Below are 23,482 nucleotides of genomic sequence, written 5' to 3'. Positions count from 1 at the left end.
GCTTTCCAGCTATAGTAGCCAGTGTCTGCCCTCTCGTTGCCAGTCAGCCTGGGGCGCTCTTAGAGGAAGACTCTTGGTCTATACTTCTATACTCTACTGAAGAAAATAGATTCCACTGTAAAAAAACAAAACCTCCAATTTTTGGAAGTTACAAAGAGTGGTAGCAGTGATAATGAAGTTAGCGATACGAGGGTTTGAAAAGTTTTTCTGGCCCTAGACTTAAATTTAAAGACCCAAAGAGAAGTAGGTCGGGAAATTCTCAGATTGACTGGCTTCAACAAGTTATGTGGATGCCAAGTTCAGCCTAGACTTGCAGGAAATGGAATATCAATGGTAGTTAAAGGGAAGCATGCAGGGGTGCAGAAAGTAAGACATCAAACCTGCATGTCCATGGTTACTGGGGGTACATCGGAAGCAGCCCAGGGGAACTCTCTGTGGTGGACAAGAGTGGGCCAGAGATGACCTGTCCCCACTGCTCCAGGGGAGCCTAAGACCGTCTAGTGGGAGCAAAAACTGGACAATGTCACGAAGGCCTCCGACGCTCCTACTACCCTCCCCTCTCCTTGTAATGTTTCTGAGCTCTGAGTGAATTCATTCCCTCAGGATGTGCCTGTGTGCTCCTATGGGGCCACAAAGACCCTCACTTCACCATTGATTTTGCAAACAGCTGACCATGCAGTATCCACATGTGTCCTTATTCTGTGTCCATCTCTCCCTTTCTTCCTTTCTCCTTCCCTCCTGCAATGTTAGAATCGATGTCCATTTAATTCTTTAGTTCACAATATTTTTGGTGGCATAATCCTAGGGTGGGAAGGGGCCTTTAAAGACAATTGGGCCAAATCTCTATTCAATCAGATTAGGGATCTTTAAACCAAAGGTGGAAGGAGAAAGGTAACAGGCACAATTTGGAAAAGATGGGTAAGCAGGGGTTCCAGGATCAGCAGGAGAAAACAATCAGGAAGGTGGCCAGAGAGCGCCTAAACATGCCATTGTCTGGCATAATTTCTCATGAGCGAGAGAGTTCGGATTTTTGTTGAGTACTGATCTGTTACATTGTTAGATTTCCGTTCTTACCAAGGGAGAAAATACAAGTCGACACAACTGAGTAGATGTGGGTGATGGGAAAGAAAGAGGCATCAAAGATAATATTTGGGGTTTCAGGACTGTGAAGAATGGAGGCCCCCCCATCACGGGAAGTAGACAAGTTGGGGAATGTGCTAGAAGTTAGACCATGGTAGGGAGGAGGCGCCATCTCAACTCTCAAGTGGATACCCAGCCAATCAGTTCGAGATTAGATTCAAAGACTCAGAACAATGGACACTCGGGGAAGGAGAGAAAGGTTCGTCCAAGGGAACAAAGCCAACAAGAGAAAGAATACAAAAAGAAGTCAAAACAGGACCAACCCTTGGGACCATGCCTACATTTAGAGGCAAGGGGAAAGATGGACAAGCAAAGAAGAGTCAGAATCGATGGGAAAGAGAAATGCTGGGCTTGAGGGTAGCAGACAAAGCTTAGAAGTGGCGATTGAGGCAGAAAAGGCTGGGATGGTTTGAACCTAGGCTTTGCTGGGGTCAAAAATGACTGGAACCCATTAGGGATCCTCAAAAACAAAAGCTACCAGATTCTTCCTCTTGTTTGGCTGACTTGCCATAAACAACCAATTATTTATTTCCTTACACAAGGCTACTCATCTTCCCAATTACTATTTCCCTGCCTGCCCATCGTAGGAAAAACTCTTCACTGATCCACCATTAGATCTGAGCTGCTGGAGAGAAACTGGGGCAGCAGAAGGAAAACAAGGTCTTTATTTGATTGGGGTTTTTGGGTGCATCCCGGGCTCTTACGCAAATCTAGGAGCAGGCAACGCGCTTTGCCTGCAACTGCTTAGACGCAGCAGGATGCAGACCAGATGGGCGCTGCTCCCCTCTGACGGTGAGCTCGACCAGGGCCGCCTACTGCCTGCCAAACTGCGGTCTCTGGCACTCCGGTGGCCAGAGTGGAGCCTGGGAGGCTCTTGCACCTATGCTCCGTCTAGATGCAGGAGGCCTGGTTTCAGCCCAGGAACTGAAAGGAACAAATGTTCAGTTCAACCCTGTTTTAGTGTTGAAGGGAAAAAAAGCCGGCTCCCTCTTAAGATACCCACCTATTAATTTTTACATGCAATAGATCATCCCTGGGAGGCACTCCATGCTTCTCTGGGTTTAAATGAAATTATGGGAGAAAGGGCAGAAGAAAGAAATAGAGGAACCAGAGGAAGGACAGATGCGATGAAATTTTTATAAATTAAAACATGTATAATTATATGTGATGGTAGTCTCATTATAATGCGATCCAAAGCAGAGAAGGGGAAAAAGAAATAGTGACGGCAAAGCTAAGACAAGCGAGAGCCATGTCAGCCGAGTGTCCCTGGACTGCCCGGTTAGCTGAAGCAGCCGGACGGGCTGAAGACCGTGTCGGGGCCGCTGCCACAACAGAAGCCATGTGCCCTCTACATTCGATTATCTCCCTGTGGCTACAGCCGCTGTGAATTACCCAAAATGATTTTTTAAAGCCTGGATCAGTTTTCCCCTGAGTAGACAAAAAGACATTCGGAGCTCTCTCCACCTCCTCCCTGTTAACTGCCTGCCACATAGCTGGTATGAGCTTAGGGGACACAAAATCATTTTAGCAACTCGCCATAAAATATAATTAGGAAGCCAAATTTGCTACTGCAAAAACTACTTCAATTAATTTTTTTTTTTTTTTTTTTTTTACACACACAAACACAGTGCTGTTTAGATTATCCACTGATGTGCATTACCCAGTCCCTGCCTTCCAAAGAGCCTGCCCTGATATGGGTAATGAGAGCTGTCTGCCCAGCGTCAGATGTGAATACAACACTGAAAATCATGCAAACCAGCATGGGGTTCAACATCAATTTCCCGATCGTCTTCAGATCAGACTCATCTTTGTATTTTTAGCATGTCTAAGAAATACATCTAGGATGACCACACCACCAGAAAAAGACAAACAAAAATCCGCACACTTAAAGCCAGAGTGTCCACTCGAGGTGATTAGCTGCCGCGAGCTGCTCCCGTGTGGAACTTATGTACAAGGCGCGAGGCCTCTTCCGCGGTTTCCTAGAGCAGTGACACCGCGGGCAGTTCTGGCACGATCTGCCACAGTCCAACCACATCTCTAGCAAGGAGGAGGGTGCACGACTAGAGAGGGGAGGAACAAGTCAGAAAGGCCACGGCCGCTGCAGTTAAACAAGCAAAGTCAATGAAGTTTGCCATAATGGTAAACGTACTGTGACTGAATGGTACATTCCAAACGCAGGCAGGAAGTCAGGAAAGTGTCTGCCCTGCCCACAGTAGGCTTCCATAAATGTCTATGGAACATAACCATCTTCTCACCCGACCAGCCTGGCTCTTGCTGGGCCCTTACCTGCTTCCTCACGGTTGAGCTACGCCTGTGGTTGACCCCGCCAAATCAGACGGGACCGAACGAGCAACGGGGAGAAAAAAAGGAAAATGGGATTAGTGAAGCAAGTCACATTGTTCAGCTCAGTCGCAGTCCCAGAACCCTGGAGATCTCTGCACCTACTCTCTTCCACCATTCAAAACTAGAATAGGAGGGACTAAAATATACTTGGGTTAGACAATAAGATTATCTCTTTGTCTGCAAGGAGACACTAGTAAACACCAAAGGAAGTCACAGTTTTCGTTCTTTTGGAAATCCTTAAGGAGCAATTTTCCTGGAGTTTAAAGGACAGAGCAGCCAGACTGGAAGGAACCTTGGCGATCCTTCAGGTGGATGCCTTTCAAACTCTTATCCCAGGGAATCGGACTCAGACACAATCCCCCAAGCATGGAGAACAGCGCTGCCCTGCCTTTAGTGAAGGTAAGTAAGGCCCAGAGCCTGGCTGCTGGGCTCCCTCTCCCCCTTCCACCAGGCCGCTCTAGAGGAACCTCTTTGGAATCATAGAGCTCCTTGGGTTTAGTGGAACATTCTTTCTTGTCTTATAGATGAGGGAACTGGACTTCGAAGGGGAGAAGAGAGCAGCCCAAGGTCACACAGCCTAAGGGAATTCAACTCAGCTTTTTTTTTTTTTTTTTTTTTTCACTCCCATACAGTTTTCCACAGATACGGGACTTCAGGTGAACTTACATGAAGACTCTATCACCAAGAAGATATATCCTATGAAATTCCATGATCCTGGTTCCCTCCAGTCAACAAGACTGGTGTACTAATGAGATCTTTACTGTAATCCACAATGACAAAACGATGAAAGCCAAATGAAGCTATTTCTAAATAATGAGCCTGTAATTGTAAATGGCCTCATGATTATTGTGTGTGTGTTGGCAGATACAAGTGGTTGATATAATGGGCTAACCCAGGGTCTCTAAGGAGTCCAGCCCATTAAAGCTCTTTCCCTGGTTAAATCAGCACATTTTTAGGCATCTGAGAACAGCTGGCTGGCTGAACGCCTTGCTCTCCGCCAGCTCACGAGTTTTCTCATAGCAGCTACATGACTGGGAGGGAAAATATTTGGCTGGGGTCGGGGAGGGAGGGGAAGGTGGGGACAGATTGGGAGGGTTGCATACTTGTACAACAGGCAAGGATTTCTACCAATGCTGCTTGGCAAGCCAGTGCGATGTAGTATTTCATTATCCAGCAACAGTCACTAATTAGGGGCTGTCATCTTTTCCATGCATACGATCTCAGATCAAATGCTATCTTCTGATCTTCCTTCTCTGGGTCAGAGACTTCCCCCAAACCACATGCTGAAGTCTAGCAGCTAAGGTTAGGTTACCAGGACCCTCCAGAGTCGAACACTTCTTTTCCTCGCAAAAGCAGTGGCTTTGGGGAGTCTCGGGAAGTACTTCAGCGAATGAGAACTCCTTTATTCCGTTCCTCTCAGCTCTCTCCCCGAGTCACCACAGACCCCATTTCCACTTGAGGCCAGATGGGGTCAGCAAGGCGAAGGGAAGGAAGCAATCCCCGCCCTAGTCCCCTCCTCTGCAGAGTCATCCGAAGCCTTTGCACTTGAACTCTCGGGCTCTTTCCCCTCTTTCCCGGGCTGGGCGGGGATGGCTCTACCCCACGGGCCTCTCTTTATCCTTTCCCAGGGTTGCCCCGGGCCACACCTACCTGGCCAGACTGCAGTCTGTCCGCTGACCTGTTGGAAAGACAAAAGGCAAAAAGCTCATGTTGAAGCAGAAAGGGCCAGAGTGGAAGACCTGCTGCCAGCAGTCACCTGAAATGCTCTGCCCGTCTTCCCTGAGAGCTGCCAGCATCACTGAGCATCACGACTGGCCTTCTGGGCAAAAAAAGAAGAGAAACGCCCAGAGCCTCTTCCTGGGCAAGTGCTGTTTCTAATGCTTGTTCCCGGTGCTGCTGGTATGTCCCTAAAGCCTAGGGGTGCCAACCCTGCTTCCCAAAGGGAAAACAGGGGTGGCTGTAGGGGAACAATAGCAAGGCGGATCATATTTTAAAGAACAGATTACTAGAAGCCTTCCCAGAGGTGAAATCTAGCTTCTCTTCTGAGTGTGTGGGTGTGTGTGGGAGGAGGAAGGGAGGGGCTTGCTTGCTCCTGAGTAAGGAGCACGCGCATGCGTGCACACACACACACACACACACACACACACACACGGTGAGGGCGGCAAGGGAAGAAGGAAGGAAGAATTGTTTGGGGGGAAGAGGGAGAAGATAAAGACGTTCTAGGTTTAGATTCGTATGAAATTCTCTTAGGTTGGGCTGGGGTGGCAAGGGGAAATGAGATTTAATTGCTGTCAAACTGTGGTTCTCAATCCAAGAGCAGGCCCTAATTTCAAGTGTAATGGGTCACAGCCAGCTTTAAAAAATGAATATCTTAAAGTTCATGAGAAGAATTCTTCTATTTTTAAAAAATACATGTGCCTAGGCACATGGGCCATGATGTAATCTATTTGCCTTCTTTGGACCCACAGTTAACCAAGCATGGTCTGTATTAGACGTACGCTCGCTGAACCATGGATGCCCCAAGCAGGTGCTGAGCTGGGGGAGATCATCATCCATGCTCCTGGAAAAACAGCTCCAAGGACTGGGGGAGGGCAAGGCTTTCTCTTGCCTTTAAAGGTTGCTAATTGTTGATTACACTTCGCTCATCCTGAGCAACATCCTCCCCCACCCCCAACAGCCTCTCATTACTAAAGGCTCAGCTTTCATCTGCAAAAATATTATTCTGAGCCATTATTTTCAACATCTGTCCCATTTCCATTCTGGAATATTCATACACATCAATTATCCCTCTGTGGCAAGAACAAGGGGCTCTTGCATTATGGTGACAAATACATTCAGAAGGCAGGGACATGAAGACTTGCACACAGGAAGGTCTGCAGCTACTGTTTCCTTATTGCTAGAACTTGTCATCTTTAGATGGAGGCAATTTGCAGCGCTAACGAATGGTCACCAACCTTTGCCCCTCCACAGTAGCAAATCTGGCGTGTGTGTTTGTGTGTGTGTGTGTGTGTGTGCAAACCCATTCACACACACTCTCTCTTTCTCACACACACACATTCCCAAGGTCCTGCTCCCTATCTCATTTATGGGCTAGCTTGGATTATTTTAGCAAAAAAGAAATCGTGGTTCTAACTCGCTTCAAATAGTTCTGGGCTTTCTTTCCTCTGATTCTCTACGAAGCAATCTGATAACCCCAAAGTAATGATTTTCTATAAGTGAAGCCGAGATCTCAGTGCCCAAACCTGTTTTAGCCTGAGTCCCTTGGGTGGCGGGGAGGAAAGAGAACAGAAGTTACCTAACAGGCATTCTTTACATAAAAGAAAATGCCTTTACAATCACAAGATCAAAGATATCAGAGATAAAAAGAATTCATCACCTGGGGGAACCGTCCAGTGCAGGAGGAGGACAAGGCCAGAATGATGGGTGGGAGGCTCTGGTATGAAAAGTGTAGCTCTGATTCCTGAGGCTGATGAGCCAATGAGCGCCATATGCTTTTCTACACTCTGCAATTTGTCTGAAGAGCACTCAAGAATTTGTTTTAAAATGTTAGACCCTTGTGCAATTTCGCCTTTCGCTGGTGTTACCACATACTGCCTGTAGCTTCCTGGTCCCATTTTAAGTGACGAGATGTGCAGGGCGGGGAGGAGGGGCCGGGTATTCAGAGGCATCCCCAACCTGGGAATCCCATGAATCACAGGATGCTGAGAGCTAGGCAGGACCCGGGCAGGGTGCCCAAAACCCCAGGGAAGCTTCTCTTTCAACCTTCGCCTTCTGTTTGACAGCTGAGGAGAGAAAGTCCAGAGTGCCAGTCCAGTTCTCTGCTTTGCTACTTTCCAGGGTCTGGTTAAAATCATCCTTGATTCGTGGACGGGACAGGCCATTCAGTACCATGGCCTCTGCGTGGCTGAGGCAGAGAGGGCTGCCCCTTCGCACCAGGACCCTCCAAAGCAGAAGGAAACCGATGCCCTAACCGGACGCTACAGAAAGCGGCAGACTGTGGGTCCCTCCTGCCTTTGAGCAGCCTCTCCTCTCCTTGGAGCAGATGCGTTCTCATCCTACTGTCCCTGCCTTCCTGCCGCAGCCTCGGTCCTGCTACAGAGGAGCTGAGAGTTTTAACAAAGCGTCTGGAGAGCAAGTAACCCATCAGCCCTTTCCCCCAGCCGTGGCAGAGAAGGCGGACAGGGTGGAGAGCAGGCACGCTCCATTTAAACAAATAGATGATGCACATTAGTGCTTCATTAAGCACTGGCCGTCTCCCATTACTCAAGCAGTCACTGGGGCTGTGTGCTTCACATCAAACAGGCTAGGAAAAGAAATGCATTCGTATAACAAGATCAGGCCCACAGGGCTTAGTGGGGGAGGCTCAGGACTGGGCCTTCCCCCGCCCATTGCCAAACCTCCAGCAGAATTCCCATACTCACTTTCTCCCAGGGTTTTCTGGAGAAGGTCGTGCTTGGCTTGGAGCTTGGTGATGAGGTTCCTGCCCTCCAGGTACTCCTTCATTTTCTATAAGGGAAGAGGAGAAAAGCAATCAGACTCCTGAAGAGAAAACAACAACAACAACAACAACAACAACCCAGATGCTCAGCTGTACAATTCCCTTTTTATAGGAGGGCATTTGGTTTCTGACCCAGTTTCTACTAGGTTCCTTTTTTATCTCTTTAAGGCCCTGAGCATCTGGACAGCTGCTGATTTCCACAGCGGACGAGTATCCCGGTTTGTGTTCTCCCGGGGACCAGCCCCACATTGGCTAGTGTAAGAAACTGGCTCTTAGAGCCCCTCAGCCATCTCAGTTCTATTGAAGAAGAACAGGGGGTTGGGGGTGGGGTGGATAGACTCACTGAGCCCAGATCCTCTTGGTGTGAGGACACACACCTGCCACTTGTCATCTGCACGGACGTCCAGCCCCACCCTGGCCCCTCCCAGGGTGCATTCCAACACATCAGGAGCAATGCCAAGGGCAGGCTCAGCCCCTGCCTGAGCTGCAAGCCAGCAAGCAGAGCATCTTTGTCTCCGCCGTCCCTTAATCAGCTTCCTCCTCTATTCTGCAGGGAGTCTTTGTGGAGAGCTTGAGGTTTCTGAGCTTTCAGGGAGAGGGGCTATACCACCCCCCACCCGTATATACACATACCGGCACTTCCAAACACAACAGGAGGTTCTGGAAATGCGCTTCCGTCTGCTCTAACCGTCAAAATGCAATTGCTGTGCTGGAGTTTCTGATCTGACCTCTCTCCACCCTCGTCTGCTCGGGGAGCGACTCTATTTCCCTGGACAATTCATCAGAGCTTCCAAACAACCCTATGAGCTATGATTATCACCGTCCCCATTTTATGGATGAGGGCACCAAGATTTGGAGAGATTAAACAGGTTGCTCAAAGTCAAACTGGGAGTGAGGGGTGGAGCCAGTATCCAGACACACGTGGTGCGACGATTCGGCCTGTGTGCTCAACCATCACGGTGGCGCACGCTCCGGGCATTAGGGCGCTCAGCGGAAGGGGAAGCCCAACAAAACTTCGCGGTATTAATTCTTTATACGTGTGGAGCAATTCAAGGGTTTTCGGAGCCCGTTAGCACACACTCTCTCCCTTGCCTTGCACAGGAACTCTGCAGAGCACACTGGGGTGGACATCGTTGTTCGCTTGTTACCGATAAGCTGATCGCGGGAGGCGGGCGTTGAACTGCAGGTCACGGCCAGCCAGGAAGTGGTAGTGCCAGGCCTTCGGAGTCTTAACGCGGCATCTTTCTACTCTACCCTGCAGCCGCGCACGGGGCCCACCGTTGGGCTCGGTTGTCTCCTGCTGCCATGGCTCATCTGCAGGGTCAGGGGTCATCTGCCCCTGTCTACACTCAGAGGAGAGATGGCAGTGTTTCCCTGAGTATGATCCCTGAGCGACTCACTGGTGATACATGACACAGCGGAGGGGGTAACAGATAACACATTTTAAATCATAATACTTCTGTCCTTTCAAGGTATTAAACGAAAAGTATAATTCTACATCAAGCCTCTCATTTTAGGGCTATTACCACTTAGGATGAAAGCAGAAAAAAAAAACGTGAAAAAAATGTGAGTTACTTTTACTCTGCACCTCTCTGTACAGTGTAAACTTTTCACCAAGAGTGTCGATTTCTTCTCTCTCTCTTTCTCATGTAGAAACAAAGAATAAAACCCTGGTTTCTCTGGGAGGCACATCCTCACCGGGGATGCTCACCGGGATGCCCCTGCATGTGCCTTTGCGAATCTCACACAGCCCTGGTCCAGAGGGCTTCTCACTCAGGGGTCTTTCTCTCCAGACTGCCCGTTCCCTAGGGTCAACGTCATTATTCTTTGCAATCCCTGATGCTTACTACCGCACCCAGTAGATAATAGACACCAATAAATGCTTGAAGAAGGAGTAAAGAAATGAAGAGCTTCACTCTCCTCTGCTAGAACCTTCCTCAGAGGTCACAATCCAAGCCCCCAAGTGTGCCCCTCCTCTCTAAATGAAGTATAAAACAAACAAAAACAAACCCTATGCCAAATCATTTCTGTTGCTTCACCCATGACCTGTTTCCTCAGCCCCTTTGTGCCTTTGCACGAGAACATGTGCACAAGAATAGGCTCCCTTGTCACCTTCCCCTTTCCATCTGTTCCAGCTGTCAGCTCACCTGCTGTCAGTCTTCCCCGGGTGATAGCCTAATCCCCAAGCAGCGCCTAACTGTGAGGCTGGGAACAGGACTGCAGGGCCCAGAGGTGAAGAACCTTCAGGAAACAGCCAATGCTAACATCTGAACCCTCAAAGGCCCCTCTTTGGAAGGTTATCCCAGGAGACTCTCAAGGTTTCCTAATGAGGAAAAATTCCCCAAGAATTGTAACCCTTAAAACAAGCCCAGACTGCTCAGAAAACAGCCAAAATTCTCAAGGAGATGGATGCACTTTCCTCTCACTCTTATTTCTACTTGTGATTTTGGAAATCATTTTCTCACTCATGTCACAGTCTGAGAGTTAACTCTGGCTGTCACTTGGTGAACCATTAAAACAAATAACAATCTGATAAAGCCATGTGATGGATTACCTCTTCAGGTTCCATGAAATCCTACAGGATCAAAAACTATGTTGAGGTTGACCTGCATCCCTAATGGTGGAAATGACGGTGGGAAGTTTTCCATCTGGCTAAGCCGGGGATGGCAGGGTAAAGTCATCCCAGAGTTCACGGACACGTTATTTGTCACCTCCCTGTCCCCCACGTTAGTTAGCACTCGTCTGTATGGAACAGAAGCTGGGAGAAATAATCTGTACTTGCTGGCAGAAGGCTTCAGTTGCTGACCGGACACACAGAGAAAGGAGCCAAGGCAGCTGAAGGCAAGGAAGGCATAAGTGCCTTTTTTTTTTTTTAAGTTTATTTATTTATTTAGAGAGACACAGAGGCAGCGTGAATGGCGGAGGGGCAGAGAGAGAGGGAGAAGAGAGAGAATCCCAAGCAGGCTCTGAACCATCAGCACAGAGCCCAACGTGGGGCTCGAACTCATGAAACCGTGAGATCATGACCTGAGCTGAAACCGAGAGTCTGATGCTTAACCGACTGAACCACCCAGGTGCCCCAGGCATAAGTGGCTTTTTGATGACTTCTGGAGACCAGAAGGCCACGAAAAGAACTGTTATGCGTAATCTCAAAATCCCTTCTTTGGACAATAAGGGTCACTTTCCTTATTTAAAGTATGTTCCAACACAGGTAATTCATTCAACAGGTAATTTCAGGTAATTCAACACAGGTATTTTCTTTCACTCCTTCCCCTGCACCTTGCTCCCCTCCCCAAATATCCAAAAGTAAAGTCACTAACCTTCGATTTTCATTGATAGAGGAGAAAAGAAAGGGCAGGGTTTTCTTCTAGATCACTAAAATGAAACCAAGTTCCCAATACACAGTTCGACCAGAGCCATTACCCTCCCTCCAAATTTTACATTCAGTATCATAAAAACTAAGAATTTCTTCAAAAAGTAGGAAGGGAGACAAACAGTCTTTTGGGTGGTTTGGTTTTATTTGCCACTGTGAGCCTTCAATTCAGTTTTTACGGTCTCGTTAATTTATTTCTTAATAATTCCTAACTGGTTATTACCGGTCAGCGATGAGTTTTATTTACTGAAAAGTATTAATGTAACAGTTTTTCTTTCTGAGCCCTTCCTCCCGGACAGACATTTTTGTCGTAGTAAAATGAAAGAGTCTAGTTGGGATATTGTTGCCCTACTGCTTACCTTGGGCAAGTCACTTAACCCCCAGTGTCTTAGTTTCCCCATCTGAAAAATGGGGATAATAATTTATTTTTTCCCAAGGTTGTTTGAAGATGAAATAGGAAAACAAGCATGCCCGTGATTATTAGCATATGGTCCAGCCAACCAGCCAGCAGTCAACAGTATTCCTTGTACCTGACTCACCTGCTCATATAACCTAAAAACATTCGTCCCTCAACTTCTTTGCTTTGTGCTAATCCATAAGGCAACGGGTTTCTGGCCTTAAAAAAAAAAAAAAAAAAAAAGGAAAGGAAAAAGAAAGAAAGAAAGAGGCACTAGAATGCTTTTCAAATTTAACTTAAAATACCTCTTCCCCTTAATATGATGGCAGTATAGAACTCATGGACCTTGTTATGCCTTGGATTTAATGTGTGAAGTGTCCACCTGCTGCAAAGGAGTGGGGTGGGTGGGAAGAATGAACTGTGTCTACCCAGCCCCATGCAGAGAGACACAAATGTCATTGTGGGGTGGCTGCCTCCCCACCATCCAGGCACACTGACATTTCTCTCCTCTTGTCAATTTTTAAAGCAGGAAACGGCTGTCAGACAGAATATGTAACACAGCAAACCTGTAAACGGGAGCACATCTCCCACTTTAATTGACAGGGCAGGGGCTAAGTAGGTACCGACTTAGCACGCATTTCCTGAGTGCCTGCAGAAGAATATCAAGATCAAAAAGGATCTTCGGGGCACCTGGGTGGCTCGGTTGAGTAAGCGTCTGACTCCTGATATTGGTTCAGATCCTGATCACAGTCGTGAGATCGAGACCCATGTCAGGCTCTGTGCTGACAGCGTGAAGCCTGCTTGGGATTCTCTCCTCCTCTCTGCCCCTTCCCTGCTCTCATGTGCTCTCTCTCAAAAGTAAATAAATAAACATTAAAAAAAAAGATAAAAAAAGATCTTGGACCACATCAAATCTAGGGGTTTAGATGGCCAAGGTGCATCTCTTCTCCTACTACCTTACCAACCCTGTCCCCAAGAATTCAGGCAGTCTATCTCTGTTCATTTTATCAGCTGTGAACTTTAACTCCTTCTTTACTCCACCCCCTACACCAAAACCCCATACTCCAACCCCTGTACAAGGAAATACTTAGGAGAAATGCCAGCCTTATAGGCTTTGACAGTCCTTAGCTAAACAGAGAGCATCATGACCCATGAGAATTGGCAGGGAATTGGTTAGATAAATGATGGTACATCCATTCATATAATGGAATTCTGTGTAGCAATTAAAAAAGGAGGCAGGGGTGCCTGGGTGGTTCAGTCAGTTAAGGGGCTGACTCTTCGTTTTGGCTCAGGTCATAAGATCATGTTTGTGAGTTCGAGCCCCGCAAAGGGCTCTGTGCTGACAGCGGGGAGCCTGCTTGGGATTCTCTGTCTCCCCCTCTCTCTGTACCTCCCCACTTGTGCTTTCTCTCTCTCTCTCTCTCTCTCTCTCTCTCTCTCTCTCTCTCTCAAAAATAAATAAGCACTAAAAAATAAATACATAAAAAATTAAAAAGGAGGCAGATGTCTTTGGACTAATATGAAAAGAATATCCAAAAAAACAAAAATTAAGTGAAAAAAGGAAAGTGAAGAACAGTATGAGTGGTATACTTCCTTTTTAAAAAAATGTTTACTTATTTATTTTGAGATGAGGGGGAGGGGCAAAAAGAGGGAGAGAGAGAATCCCAAGCAGGCTCCTCCCTGTCAGCACAGACCCAGACGTGGGACTCAATCCCACGAACCATGAGATCATGAGATCATGACCTGAGCTGATATCAAGAGTTGGACACTTAACCAACTGAGCCACGGCACCCCAAGTGATACAGTACCTCTTTTTGTATTCTCCTTATTTGATTTCATGGTATTTCTTTTTTAAAAAAATATTTTTAATGTTTATTTATCTTCGAGAGAGAGAGTGAGCAGGGGAGGGGTAGGAAGAAGGGACAGAGGACCTGAAGCAGGCTTTGTGCTGACAGCAGACAGCCCGATGTGGGGCTCAAACCCAAGAACCATTAGATCATGACCTGAACTGAAGTCGGAGGCTTAACCAACTGAGCCACCCAGGCACCCTGATTTCATGATATTTCTAATGTAATTTTATTGTATTAAAGGATATGTCAGTTGTTGCCTATGCATAGGCTACCTCTGGAAGGACACAGAAGAAACTGATTTCAATCACTGGCAGAGGAGAGAGGAAGTGAGGGTCAGAGATGGGTAGAAGCTTGACTTTTTCTGTATGTTCTTTTGAATTCTTTGCATTTTAAATTAAAAAAAAAATTTTTTAACAACCCCTGTAAAAAAAAGGAATGGGATAAAAAGTTGACGTTGCTGGATTGTGTGTTATGAAAGATGAGTGACACAAACCCAAGCAGCTCAGGAAACATGTCTTCACTCAGAGCAAAAGAGGGGATAAAGCTGCTGGGATGTTTCTGAGCCTTTCCTTCACCTCAGCTCTTCAGCAGAGAGTAGAGAAGAAAGCCAGCGGCCTGAGGCCAGGTGACCAGAGTTCTAGTTTTAGCCCTTGCTGAGTCCCTTGGAACAGCTACCCAATTTCTCTGCATTTGGGTTCTTTCTTTTAATCTTTCAGCTGAGAAGGTTTTTGTTAGATGTTTTCTAAAAATCACTTCAAGCTTTTCTACTCCGTGCTTATTTTCTTGGGACTCCTGCAAACGGCTGACCTTTATAGGACGTGCTACAAACTTCCAATTGATGTCATCTGGGCAGATCAATCTGATGACAGCTGAGAATGGCCCCATAGCAGCCCCCCGACTTTCCAAAAGAAGGGAGCTTCTAGAATGCGTTCCTCTGATGTTTTCCAAGGGTCCAGAGAAAACCAGGGGCAACGTTTGTGAAGGCAAGAGACTAGGAAACACCTGTCCGCGGGCTTTGTACGGTTTGGCAAGCGCAGGCAGCCACGCTGATACACACCCCCTTTATTAAATGTCCATTTCACCACCCCCCAAAAAGCCTTGTTATCATGAAATGAATTACTTGATGCATTCCAAGCCCCAGTCACGAAAATGCTGAACTCTCTTGTAAATCCATTATTACCCAAGCCTAGACAAAAAGTGTTTCTGTTAGCCAAGGAAATTGCACACAATTTTGGTAAGTAGCGCTCTGGCCACAAAAGACGGGAAGTGGGCTAGGGGACATCAAGGGCATTCAGACAGAGATGAATGGGTGGGCAAGGTTTGAGAGGCCACCTGTTTGACTATGGTTGTCCCTGCTCTTACTGAAGGTCAACTTTGAATACACACGTCATAGCTTCACTGAAAGCCAAAAACTAATTCTGACGGGCTCAAATACAAATTTTTATGTCCCAAATTCCTTATTTAATAAAAAAAAAAAAAAAAATGGAAATCTTCTGCAATGTAATGAAATTTGGTCATTAAGGAGTGTTATATCTAAGCAGTCCAGATAGACCAGCTAAACAATCCTATTATTAAAAGCCTCCAGAGTTTTCAACAACCTCCCGAGATAAGAAAGCTTGGGGTGGCAACACAGCCGTCATGATAGACAAGAAGTTCTCATCCTGTCCAGCCCAGGCTTCGTATGCCTTTATGCTTTGCACAGACTGCTCTCTCTCTCTCCTCAAGGAAGGCCATTCTCCTCTTGACTCCCTGCCCGGTTCACTCATCCCCCGAGATCAAGCACAAAAGTCACTTTGTGTGCAAGGTTTCCCCAACTCCATCCATCCTGGTTGCCATTCATGTATTTGTGCAGGTATGCGTTGCTAATTTCTTACTTTATTTTTTTGATTGCAGAAATCAATCTATCGTAACTGTTTGGAAACATATGAAATGAAAACGGAAGTTCCTCCTTCAGATGGCCAATCCTATCATCCCCCTCTTCACCTCCTACCCTCGGCCTTCCTGATGTTAGTTAGCACGGTGTCTGGCACATTGAAGACCCTTGATAAATCATCAAAGAGTAATCCAATAATGACTAATGAAGAAGTTAATAATGCTTGTGGGGATAATAAATATTCAGCATTTATGGAGCATTAGCTAAATATTTTACAAAAATGAATGAATGAGCCAAAGCATTGTTCCACTATGTCCCTATGTAGATTTTAGTATTTTACTCATAAATATATTTAAAGAATGTTATGATGAAATGAATTAGAAAAATATTAATCACTTGCTAAATGAAAGCAGACTGTAAAACAATATGCACAGCAGTATCCCCTTTTTTGTAATAAATTATAAATATATACTCACATATATGTTTCTTGTCCAGAGAAAAAAACAGGAAAGGAATATATCCTAATACTGTCATCTCAAGGTAGTATGATTATGGATGATTTTTATTTGCTCTTTTTTGTTTCTATATTTATATCTTAACCATGCTTTGCTTCATATAACAAGAAAAAAGTTATTTTAAAAGAACAATACCGTTCAATCACTCCTTTTCAACAGTCTTTTCCAGGATTTAAAAAAAAAAAATCAAAAGAATTCTTAGTTTAACTAAGTAAAAAAACATTTCTTTTTTTAGAAAAGATAGCAAATCACTAGTGTTCTTAATGGAGAAAGGGCAGTGTTCAAAGAAGAATTAAACAAATTGTTCCAGTTGGAGGAAAAATTCAATTTACTGCATGCAGACTGTGTTTCTTGACTGAAAAACAAGTTAATTCCTCTCATTCAGAATCAGTATGCATATTCACTGGCTATATTTCATCTCACATCTGCAAATTTAATTTCTCCTTTCTTGGTTGTCAGAAGATTAGAAAATAAATTTTAGCTCAGGCAATGAATCCTACTTGGCAAGCTCAAAATAACTTAATTATTAAAAAGCAGCACCAAAGACCAGCCAGCAACCTTCCAAAGGGCTGTTAACACTACTTAAAGGAAATAGGGTCTATTTGTCTTAAAGAAGACTGGGAGATATAACAAATAATAAAATAACAATGTTTTGAAATTCCCTGCAAACCAACGATGCTGCACATGACCTGTCCTTCGGAATTTTAGCCATCATTATGAAAGATAATTTCCCATCAACAAAAATTATAAGATAAGGTCATCGCACCACCTACAAGAGATTATAGGCTTAAAAAAAACAAAACAAAACAAGATATGTGCTGGCCAGAATATCTGGATGTAGTTCCCAAGAATCAAGAAATGAAGTCCTCCTTTTGTGACACTCTATAGCTGAGAAGGAAACTTTCCAACAGAAGCCTACCAGCTGCTTTAAAAATTCTTTAAAAAAATAATCTTCCTGATGGTGTACTTGGGAGCACCTTTCTCTTGGGGAGGAGGGGAGGTGTCCCTGTTAGACACATTCAACTTGTAGATATCTGTGTCTTTAAGTGTAGGAATGGTCTCTGAATATGCCCACATCCAAATCAAGATATTCGAAGACTACCCTTTCAACACCTGACAGGGACTCTGGGTTCCGAGTCCCCCCGTGAGCTGCAGGGGATCCTCAAGAGCCATTGACCCCCTCACCGTGAAATAGAACTGCTCGGTCTCTTGCTGGTTGGCTCTCCTTTTAGCGATGCTGGGCTTGCTCATGAAGGTTTCTGAGACCGTGGACTTGACGGATTCCATAGAGTTGCTGTACTGGAAGCAGTCAGACACATCAAAATCCTCGACGGTCACAATGTCCTGGATGGTCTGCAGAGTGGCCTCCATTGTCTTCTTTACCTGCCGCGACAAGGGGCAACGTACTGCATGAGGGGCAGGTTGTGGAAGAGCAGGTAATGGGGGAGTTTGGAGCTGTGGGAGGGGTGGCTGGAGGGTACAGGGGCTGCCGTCGGGAGGTGCAGCCCCATTTCCCACCCGATAGCGCTGAGTGAATGACAGCCATTGCACGGACTTGGCCATACAGTGCTCCTCTCTCGGGTGAGGACCTAAAAACCACCCCCCCCTGTTCATGCTGTGTATTTGACCCAACTCTTTTGGTGAATGTTTGCTTTTTAAATTTAATATTAGCTCTTGGCTATAATGGAAGTGCTACTGGAGAGAATAAAACAAACCCAAACCAACCCCATGATGTAAAGAGCTAGTTAAGATATGAGACGGGCCTGGTCCCGCAACGCCCCAGGTTCTGTTTCAACGAATCAGTGAATTTGTTTCCCCATTTGCCAAGGAAGTGACCCATCCCCAGTCCTTCCTGATCTTCCTGACTGACTGAGATGCCAGGTAAGAAGTCACGAGAGCACAAAAGAAAGAAGCTGGATAATGAATCACGCTAGGCTTTTGAACTAGCTGTTGAAAGCAAGTACTCTGGGCCCAGAAGAAAGTCCCCCTTTTCAAAGACGATGGAGATGTTTTAAGTGTCAAAGTCAAAGGCCTCTGTTTGTTTGAAAATGCTGGAAAAAGCCAGGCATGAGGGGGTGGTTTCAGAGACACAATATTGTTCACACAGCTGCCAAGTGCCATTTTGATTAAATGTGTAGAGGGGGGAAAAAAAAAGCATTTTGCAAAGCTCAAAATAGAGCTCAACCTTTGGCAATGCAAGAGCAACTTCCTGGAGTTCAAGGGCAGGATGTAGCAGGGGGGAAAATCCAAGGCTACATTTGGCTAGGAAATGTTTGCGGCAGCCCGGACATTCTCTGCATGCTCCTTCCACCTGCTCCCAGATGGGCAGCAGAAAGAGGTTCAACAGGGAAACTCAGAGGGTGGCTCCAAGTCTCCTAAGCAGGAAACTCACCTCTTCGTTCTCAATCTTCAGGGTGGACAGACGAGACTGCAGTTGCTGGCATCTCTGTACCAGCTCGCTCTGGACAGGCTGCTGGGCACAGAGCTGGGAAGCCTGCCAAAAGAAAGCAATACCAGGTCAGGAAGAGGACACAGTTCTTTTGGCGGTTCCAGAGTCCCATTACTGTTCATAAAAGTACTCATGTTCAAGCCGTAAGCCTCACGGTTTCTATGTTAAAACAAAAGCCAAAGGCAAAGTGTGTGGGCCTCCTCCAGGACCAAAGAGCACAAGGAGGGAATGAGGAGTGGGACCTGTTTGGAAAGATCAGGTCTCTCTGGGGCTTATCCCCCGGCTGGCGCTTGGCAGGGTCTGCAGCTCCACGGAAGCCGGCGTTAGGCCAGAGAAGAGCACCTCGGGCAGCCCCAGCTCCAGATGCACAATGCTCCGGCGGGAGGATTTCCTGTAGAAGTCCGAGTGGCCACCTCTCCGGCCCCTCCTTCATTCCCCTCCGTGCACCAGAGTGAAAGAAAGAGAGAAGTGGGTCAGGAGGCTAGCTTGCCGCTGTTGGCAGCCGGCATGTGTTTATAAATCTGGGCCATGCATGAGAGGTCTGACTCAACGAGAGAGAGCGTGAAGCCAGGAACAAGTCCCCAGGCTATGCTAGAGGGCCCCACAGGGCACAGAATCTGGTGGATCTCCATCCTTTTGCCCCAGGTTTGCCCCAGATCTGTGTGGGAAAGGAGTCTGCCCTTCCCTAAGAACGACTGCCAATAAGCTTTTCCCTGCGTGAAAAGATGGTTGAGCCACTGTCTCCTGATGGGGGCATGGCTATGGCACGGGCATGAGGTCACCCACAGTCCCCAGGATGACAGATGAGGAACAGAAGGCTGGCAGATTAGGAGGCAGGACCCACGTGGAGGCAGCTCCTGTCACCTTGCCACCATGTGTCCCTTAGCCTCTTGTCTGCATAGAGACATCTGGATAGAACTGGCCTCCTTCTTCCTCAGCAATGAGTGGGCACATTCACATGCCCACAGACCATTCTCTTGCTTAGAAGACAAAACCTCTCTTCAAATGGAGGGGGCTGAGACCTGACCTTTTCCTCCATTGGCTTTTAAGCTCCCAACTGACTTGACCTCCTCCCCCAGCTGAGGAGCTGGCCTGAGCCAGCTCTCAGATCTGAAGAGAGCTGACTTCACTCTGGCTCTTGGATAAGCAGACACAATGGAGAAAGCTCAGTGGCCAGGATGGGTTAGAGCCAAGAGTGAAACTCTCTGGCTGCCTGATGTCACTGGTCAGGCATCCAGAGCCCCACAGGCCTGTGGGGGCACCAAGAGTAGAGCCAAGCACCTCCTCCCGGTACATCTGAGAGTGCTTGGCATCCACTCATGTGCTGACTGCCCCAGAACACCAGTCAGTGCGAGGCCTTGGCCAGTTTCAGGACTTCCGGTCAAAATGCCACCCGAACCTTGGCCTTAGTTCAAGGACTTCCAGGCAGCTCCCTCTTATTGCCTCCACAGTCTACAGACAGCCCACACTGGTGGGGAGAGACTGGCTGTGGGGACCCAGAAAAACTCGCCTTCTCATCTCTTTTTATTTTCTACTCCTCTGAAGGCTAGGCTGGAATGCAGAACCTCTGCAAGATTGAGGACTGACCCTGGCCCCTGCCTAGCTCAGCCACTGAGCAGCTGTATCACACAAAGAGAGGACCCAGACAGAAGAATGGACTGTTGATTTTTAAAGTAACCCAGACCTAGCAGAAGGACTCGTGGAGGGAAACCTACCTCTGCGTCTGTGCCTTTAAGAAGCAGCAGGGCTGCTGATGCATGCTTTGGCAGAGGTCCCCTACCGGGGTGCAAGGTAATGCACTCCAGCTGTGCTCCAGAGCATGAAACTAAGGCACTGACAGGGCTACGAGGGGGCCCCGAGCACCCAGCATTTGGAGTCTCCCTTTATGGAGACAAGCTGTTTGGCTCAGAAGGGAACTCAGTCAACACCAGGAAATGTATCACTCCACTCAGCCGGTCCCCAAGTTCCACTGATTCTTGGGGTGGAATCTCAGTGGCAGCTGGAGAAGGGGACTGGAAGACGGTTGGACCAGCAGCCAGGGCAGGTGAGGAATGGGGCTTCCTCGGGCTTGGTGACACCCCTTTCCCCCACTCTGACTGCACACGCTGCCAGCTCACTTTCCCATCTGTTCAGACACTGACATTTCCTAAGTCACAGAAATGGAAACAAACTGTACATGGTTTGGTTTTCCCCAAGGAGAGGAAAGAAATCATCTCCACATTTTTGTCTTCAGGATAGAAATATCCCCCCTCTCCACTGTGGCCTACTGATGACAGCAAATCTTCTGGTTACACTGCAACAGTTGTCATTCTGGAGCAGGGTTTTCTAAAAAGCATCTGGATACTAATCCTGAAGGAAACACCATATTCCCTTGTTGACATTGTTGTTTTTTAGTCATTTAGGATCCATTCCTCCTTCTTCTGGTAACTTTGGCCTGACTCTCCTCTGGAGGAATATCCCACCCCACAACTCAGGTCAGGTACTTTGGATGGGGCTCTCCCCAACTCAGGAATGGAGCATGTGATGTAGGCATAGGCCAGTCAGTCACCTGAAGATACACAGTCACAATAATTGGCTCAGGGATAAATACATCAGCCAATCAAAATGATGGGGAACTTTGTGGGGGCTTCTAGAAGGGAAGCAGATAGTCTTTCCACTGGATTTGGATCTATTTGGATCTTGGAGCAGGCTGGAAATACAGACACCTTGCCCTCATGGGAGAAGAGTCTACCTGAGAATAGAATCTGTATAAAATGTGAAGCAGAGAGAAAAAAGCCCCTGAGTCTTGATAAATTCCCAATCCTAAATCCAAACATGCCTGAAGATCCATTTGTTTCTATCATGTAAGCCTATACATCCTCCTTCTGCTTTAGCCCAGAGTTTAAGGGGTAGTTTCCACCGCAGGAATGGGGTTCACTCTCATTTGCACGCACAACCACCCCAAGTGGAACCAAAAGATTCAGAGTAATGAAAACCAAAGAGCTTCTCGTTCTTCTCACTTTATTGAGGCCCTTCTTGTTTTAGTCTTGTAGGTGAAAAGTTCAAAGCAGGGCCCCCATGTTTCTGTTCTTCTGCCTGGGCAGACAGTATCAGGCCTCTGGGATGACATCTTAGCTACTGTCTTGTCTGTAGGTACTCATTCTTTTTTGTTCAATACCCAAGCAAAACTACACCTTTTACTGCAATCTTCTAAAGCCAAGAGAGTAAGATCCTTCGGATCTCTGCCAAGTGACACAAGATCACATCATTATTGCCCTGCTTAGCCCTTCCTCCCCATCGAAAGCCTTTAGTATCTGGCACCATCTCAGCTCTTCTCCCAGACTCATCATTTGGAAGCTTCCGCCAACAATTTCCCTCTCACCATACTCAACTGTCAGTTTTTAGAACACACCTGCTGGTTTTCACCTCCACGGATCCTGCTGGACCCTTTGGGTGCCCCTCCCTATGCACATTTTGAACTCTCTCTCCACTCACCAGACTGGAAGCTCCCCGAGGGCCCTAATCCCCAGCGTCCATGGTCAAGCCCAGCAGGCGCTCGGTAGCTCTTTGCCGAATGAGTGGAATGCTCCTCACCCACCTGACAGGAAGCCAGCCCCAGGATAACGTGGCCTTAGTCTAGTGAATCTGGACACAAGGGAGTGTGGTGATGGGATGAAGGCCTCACCATGTCCCCCATGTGGGGCTGGAACTCAAACTTCATAGGTGGGCAGAAGACATTGTTGTACATCTCCATGAGGCGCTGCTTGTCACTGGTGGCATCCAGGTTTTCTACGGCATTCTCGATGGCATCCAGACCCTCGTGCTTGGACTGCTCCAGATTCAGCTCAGCAGAGAGGAATGTGCGTAGCGCCCGGTTCAGGCTAGCGTGGTAGCCTAAATCACAACACTGCTGTGGGACGGAGAAGGCACATGAGCAAACCGTGGACAGTCCCGAGGCTTGGAAGAAGGGGATGGTGGCCCCCATGGCAAATATGACCCTATCGATCAGACTGGCATTCTGGCTTCCAAGATCTGGGTGAGATTTATGGTTTTAGTTGCCAGTCCAATGGTAAACACGCCTCAGAGGACTGCAGGGTGGTCAGAAGGATAGGATAGGATGAGATTATTTAATCATGTGCTGCACACGGCTGGCTACTCAGTAAACATGAGAAGAGCTGAGAGTTAAAGGGAATCCTCTTCCATTTTAGGGTTTCTCTGGGGATACCATTATAACAAAATTCAACAATAAAAATATTGCCTGCCTCTCCCTGAGGGTCACTGTGGTCAAGTCACTACACATGAACCAAGTCAGGCCATTTCGGCATTCAAGGTTCACAAATCCCAAGTGTTGTAAGAGCAGGTCATTTACGGAAACTCTGAACTCTCGGGGGCAAATAAAAGAATGGGGGGCAGACTCTGTCGGTTATCACCCCCACCAACGCCCATTCTAAGACAGGCCTCAGCTGCAGCCTCGGATTTCTGCACTAAAGCTCCTGCCCAACAGAAATAATATTTATAAGACCAAAAATTTCTTTTTTCTTTTCTAAGTTTATTTTGAGAGAGAGAGAGAGAGCACGAGTTGGGGAGGAGCACACAGAGACTGAAAGAGAGAATCCCAAGGAGGCTCCCTACTGTAGCACAGAGCCAGACATGGGGCTCAAACCCATGAACCGTGAGATCATGACCTGAGCCGAAATCAAGACGCAGATGCTTAATCGACTAAGCCACCCAGGAGTTCCAAGACCAATAATTTCTAAGCATAAGTCTTACTGGGAAAATTCAGATCATGTGAAGGATTCTGATTTTCTAGGGTAAAAATGGGAGGAAAAAATGGTATGAGAGAGGCAATATTAAAAAAAAAAAAAAAAAAAAAAACCAGCACTGGACAGGAAGTCAAGCAACCTTGGCAAAGCCACTCCCCAACCCTGAACCTGTTTCCTTGGCTGTAAAAGGAACAGATTTGGCCAGGCCAGTGGTTTTTAAGCTGCACACCACAGCTGTAAGGTTCTATGCCACTGCTCAGGCTGCCCCTGAGAAGGGGATAATAGGGCCGCAAATAGTACAA

The 23,482-nt window shown here is 46.9% G+C and overlaps 1 protein-coding gene across 10 annotated transcripts in view; it reads right to left on the bottom strand.

Moving 5' to 3' along the window:
- Positions 1–23,482, bottom strand: part of SRGAP2 (SLIT-ROBO Rho GTPase activating protein 2) — a 235,075-nt gene that overhangs the window by 39,333 nt on the left and 172,260 nt on the right. For 6 of the 10 annotated variants that reach the window (XM_043569300.1, XM_043569294.1, XM_043569296.1 and 3 more), the window contains exons 8-13: positions 22,103–22,327; positions 18,382–18,483; positions 17,175–17,372; positions 7,905–7,989; positions 5,134–5,161; positions 3,427–3,451 (exon numbers count right to left, since the gene is read on the bottom strand). In XM_043569300.1, the coding sequence (XP_043425235.1) occupies positions 3,427–3,451; positions 5,134–5,161; positions 7,905–7,989; positions 17,175–17,372; positions 18,382–18,483; positions 22,103–22,327 (663 nt within the window). The remainder of the gene's footprint in view (positions 1–3,426; positions 3,452–5,133; positions 5,162–7,904; positions 7,990–17,174; positions 17,373–18,381; positions 18,484–22,102; positions 22,328–23,482) is intronic. The other 4 variants (XM_043569295.1, XM_043569297.1, XM_043569303.1 and 1 more) reach the window with 1 other exon arrangement.

Source organism: Prionailurus bengalensis, chromosome E4 (genome assembly GCF_016509475.1).
Source record: "Prionailurus bengalensis isolate Pbe53 chromosome E4, Fcat_Pben_1.1_paternal_pri, whole genome shotgun sequence".
Lineage (NCBI taxonomy): Eukaryota > Metazoa > Chordata > Mammalia > Carnivora > Felidae > Prionailurus > Prionailurus bengalensis.
The sequence above is the reverse complement of the archived record's forward strand: the minus strand, read 5'-3'. Positions and strand labels throughout refer to the sequence as shown.